Source organism: Nicotiana sylvestris, chromosome 7 (genome assembly GCF_000393655.2).
Source record: "Nicotiana sylvestris chromosome 7, ASM39365v2, whole genome shotgun sequence".
In the NCBI taxonomy this organism is placed as follows: Eukaryota; Viridiplantae; Streptophyta; class Magnoliopsida; order Solanales; family Solanaceae; genus Nicotiana; species Nicotiana sylvestris.
The window spans coordinates 130140985-130146169 of record NC_091063.1 but is presented as its reverse complement, the minus strand read 5'-3'; the positions used below and the strand labels follow the sequence as shown (position 1 = coordinate 130146169).

General features: G+C 34.2%; 1 protein-coding gene across 1 annotated transcript; it reads left to right on the top strand.

The window, feature by feature from the left end:
* The first annotated feature begins 3841 nt into the window (after positions 1-3841).
* On the top strand, positions 3842-4763 carry LOC104217786 (wound-induced protein 1). Its single transcript, XM_009768107.2, has one exon. The coding sequence runs from the start codon at positions 3918-3920 to the stop codon at positions 4422-4424; it is 507 nt and encodes a 168-aa protein (XP_009766409.1). The 5' UTR covers positions 3842-3917; the 3' UTR covers positions 4425-4763.
* The last annotated feature ends 422 nt before the right edge of the window (positions 4764-5185 follow it).

Genomic DNA, 5185 nt, shown 5'->3' with positions numbered 1-5185 from the left:
ACTCCATTTTGTTGGAGAGTATAGAGACAACTACTTTGACGCACAATCCCTGTAGTTTGAAATAGAGTAGAACAAAGAGAATTGAAGAACTAATATCTATTATCAGACCTGAAAGTCTTGACAGTAGAAGAAAATTGGTTTTCTACCAAACAAAGAAAATTTGATAGAATCACATAATCACTTTTCAGTCTTAAGAGAAAGGTCCAAGTCATTCTTAAAAAATTATCAACAAGAGTTAGGAAATATCTATAACCATTGTAAGTGTTTACTCTATAAGGACCCCACACATCCATATAAATAAGTTCAAAGGAACATTTTGACCTTGAAACACTAGTAGGAATAACAATCTAGTTTGTTTAGCTAATGGACAAACATGACAGTTACTAGAACTAGAATTAGACAACAATGTCTTTATTGTAGGTATCTTCTTAAGAACTGAATGAGGGACATAACCAAGCCTTTGATGCCACAATATTATTGAGGAAGCAGACTGATCAGTGGTCATACAGGTGGAAATGATAGGTGCAACAGGATTTGAAGGATTGAGGATATAGAGTCCATCCTTGAGGCTACCAATCCCCCTTACCTTGACACTAAAGAGGTCCTGAAAGATACAAAAATCAGGATAAAAAGAGACTATACAATTTAGCTCCTTGGTATATCTGGACATGTATAGCAGATTGTACTTGAACTTAGGCACATAAAGCACATCATGTAGAGTTTGATTGTTAGACAAAGCATATGACCTTGAATGAGTGATCTGAGTACTTTGTCCATTTGGTAAATGGACTGAAGTAGACTTGGAATGAGTAGGCTTAGGACAAGACAACAGATCTAAGGAAGAAATTATGTGATTTGAAGCACCAGTGTCAATGGTCCAATTAATTTGGTTAGTGATTGAATTACCTACCATATTGGCCATATCTACTGGTGTTTGTTCTTCTGCGGGTCCTTTTTCCTTGCTCAACATTCTGAGTATCTGTTGGTATGGCTCGGGTGTGAAGATTGGAGCTGCTGCATTGATCATTCCTTTTATCATATCAATTCCATCCGTTCCTGTTTGTTTATTCTCCTTCATTACACTCACATTATGTGCTGTAGGTGTGTAGTTGTCATTAGATCCTCTTCTTTTGTTATTGAACTTGAAACTATGTGGATACCCTACCAACTTATAGCAAGTTTCTCTTGTGTGTCCTTTCATTTTACAATAATCACAAAATAGATTTGTGTTCCTTTTAAACTTCACATTTGAGTTGTTTGTCGATAATAAGAGCTGCTTTCAGTATTCATAGGTCCACTTCTTAGAATTCTGCTCTGTACACCATATTCACTAATCAGCTTTTGATTTATTCTTGAACAATTATTGAATATACTTGATCGAGTGAAGGTGTTGGTTACATCATTAGTATTTGACTCCTCTGAGGTGCATAAGTATCATTTAATCCCATTAAGAACTTCATAAGCTTCTGTTGGCGAAGAAACTCAACAAATGTTTTAGATTTCTCACAGTCACATGGTTCAGGTATTATTGACTCATATTCATCCCAAAGATCATTGAGGTTAGAGAAATAGACAAATACATTAGAACTCCCATGTGTTAGGCAGCTGATTTTCCTATTTATATGATATACCTTAGTAGCATTAATCTTGTCAAAACGATCCTTAAGTGCTTTCCAAACCTTCTGTGCATTTGAAGAATACACAATTCCCTTCTTGAGTTCCTTAGCCACAACACTTTGAATCCATGACTGCACTATGGTATTGCAACGATCCCACTGCCTTAATTGAAAGACATTCTTCTCGTACTACTCTCTAGTAAAAGTTCCATCAACAAATCCAAGTTTATTTTTCACAAGGACTAACATCTCCATAGATTGCCTCCATTCCGAGTAATTTTCAGTTCCAATTAACAATTGAGGAACAAGTGACATACCCGGTGTATCTGAAGGATGAACATATAGCGGATCATTACAATCAATCTGTTGATTGTGTGCATGTGATGATCCAACTGTGATTTGAGGTGAATCAATCGTCATTTCAACGGAAAATTGGCAGAAAGAAACAAATGTGAGGAAAAAATTAAAAACTGAAAGAAGAAGAGATCAAGAACAGGTGAAGTAGAAGAGAAATGTAGGGAGTTGATCTGGTGAAATACTCGTTTCTCAGTCGCGAAGAATCATGGCTCTGATACCATGTTAAAATCTAGCCCTAGGTTCCGCCATTGATGGGCTCGAGCAAGAGAAGGAATAGAGAGAGAGAGAGAGAGAGAGAGAGAGTTAGAGAGAAGGAAAGAAACTGGAAAATGAAGAAACTGTTTCTTCTGTTAATTGCTTAGCTGTAAATGAACTGTACACCCCTTATTATACTAACTAACATAACTAATCACCTACTAACTTCCTTAATTAATCACGTTCTAGAATAGCACTACATAAATACATAAATACATAAATGTACAACTATTTACAACTTCTAATTTCTAACACCTTCGATAGTATAAAACAAGAGTATTACTATAAACTCTTAAGAATAGTTGAACATCAAAATTAGTGTTAAAATTGACTGAGTAATACACACCATTATAAAATAGTAAAGGACAAACTAATACTACTCAGTCATTATTAATCCTGACAAAATGTGTTGAACTTAAATAACCTAGTGATCCCCATAATATTGTAACAAGGTCTCCTGCTTTCCACGGTAAAGGGACAAAAAGAAGAGAGGAAACATTCGAACTAAGGAATATGGAACTGGAAATGGGATAATTCTCTGGCTTTCACATCATATAGACATAAAGTGTAAATATTAAATGGGAGTCCGAGAATCCTAGAGAGGAAAAAAAAATGATACAAATAAAAAAAAGGATGCCCTATTATCAGTCAAAATATATGAAACGACAAACATTAGCTTCCACCATGCACATTTTTTAACTTTTTTCTGTTTTGCTTAGTCCTTGTTACAAACTATAAGCTCGTCGTTTGTCCCCAGAAGTTTTAGTTCTATTTCTCCGATAATAAATTCTAATTTTGTCCCTCTGTGATACTGCTATTCTAATAATTCGGTCATTCTGTAATTCTGTTTTGGAGCTGATAAACTAAGAGCTCTTTTTACTTATTATTATATATATGTTTTGTTTAAGTGGAGAAAATGTGCAACACATACTCTTTCGAATATTAATTAACTGGTAAAGAAATGGAATTTTTTGAAGAGATGATTAAGATATAACTATGTTACTTATAACAAGAATATACAAATGTGCTTAAACTTGGCATATAAAAATTCCTTTTTTATATGTTAGAAATAGAAATCTCTCACGTAAATAGAATACGAATCCTCCTAGAGGATAAATATGGATCGATAAAATAGGTAAGTTATCAGTGTATTTTGTGTTGTAACAAGATACATGTCTTATTTTCATGTTACTAAATCTCACTTATTATGAAATATTATTAGCAGTTTTCTTTTTTGTCATCTTATTAGTGTTGAAAGTTAAAACTTTTTAATAATTTTGCAAAATATGATATTCCCGCTTGTTTTAGAATTTTGCATTTTCGCCTTTGTACAAAATGTGTTTCCTTTTTCTATTAGAAAACGACTGAATAATTTGAAGTGTTGATGTATATAATTCTCCATATATAGCTTAGTTAATAAACAACTTGGAGAAACCATATATAGTGCCACCGAACCTTTTCCCATCGTCCAATTGCATGATTAAAATTCATTTAAGGGATATTCATGTCCCTATTGTCATTAAATTGAAAGGGAGTGACCACCACCCTAGCTGGCCACCAAATATATACCCAAATAATTCCTCTATATAAGGATCTTCCTATAGCCAAACAATTCAAGAGAAACCACTGAACATTTTGAGTTTCCAAAGTTTGTGGATACCTTTTCCCTTCCCTTTTTCCTTTCGAAAAATGGCTCCTTCCATTTCCATTGATTCCAATACAAACATGAATTCAGAAACAGAAAACAAGAACAAGGTCATAGTGAAAACTCTGTACAAGGCATTAGCTTGTACATGTGGTGACAGTAAAAACGTACTGGGGTCTAATATTTGCTCATCTATTGCCGATGATTTAGAATGGTGGTTTCATGGACCACAGAATTGTCATTATATGATGAAAATGCTCACTGGAGAATTGTCAAATCAGAATTGTTTCAAGTTTGAGCCAAGAAGTGTTGATGCAATTGATGATGATCGTGTGATTGTTGAAGGATGGGAAGGTGCAAAGACTTATTGGGTACATGTTTGGACATTGAAAGATGGTGTTATTACTCAGTTTAGGGAGTATTTCAATACTTGGCTTACTGTGACTGAATTGAGGCCTACGGAATGGGTAAGATCCTCCACCACGCTGTGGCAGAGCCACCCTCGAGACCTCGCGAAACGGTCATTACCGGGGCTTATGCTAGCCATTTGACGCTGGTGAATGGAACGAGGAAAAACAAATTACTCATATGCGGAATTTACACTAGATCACATTATCTAATTATGGTTAAGTGATAAAGAAATATATGTAAAAAGACGCATTGGACTGTTGATTATTGATGGTAACACTAAATGTGGTAAGTTTTTTACATGGTGAATGCATGTTTTATGTAGTATAGCCCATTAAGGAAAAAGAAGCCAACGAGTGTTTCCTATTCCCCTTACCTAAATGTGAAAAATGGAAAAGTAAGAAGTTTGGTTGTATATCCAACTGATTATAAAACGAAATATTGTACGTATGAATTGTTGGTTAAACATGTTATACTGATCATAGTTTCATGGTAGGAAACACTATAACAAATGAGGTTTTCCGTGGAGACTCTACGTGGCAACTCCTTTAGTCGCCATTAGGGGTATACATGGACCGGGTTGGTTCGGTTTTTATCAAAACCAAACCAACTATATCGGTTTGGATTGGTTCGGTTTTGTCAGGTTTTTCGGGTTTTCGGGTTTTTTTTGTTACATGAATATTATTTCAATCTTACTTTGTTAAAATTATAGATAAAGCTTTGATAAGTGAATATATGTTTAGTAAATATGGAAAAATCGACAAACATATGATCTATTAAAATATTCTAATGGGAGAATTTTTTTAATAACATGTGATAGTTATTTTCTTAGTCGTCTAACAATAATTTTTCGTTAATTACGCTTTCAAAATTAATACATGAGAGGATCCAAAATATTTCTACA

Coding starts and splice junctions, on each gene's coding strand:
- LOC104217786 (XM_009768107.2), top strand. CDS start 3,918: ATGGCTCCTTCCATTTCCATTGATTCCAATACAAACATGAATTCAGAA.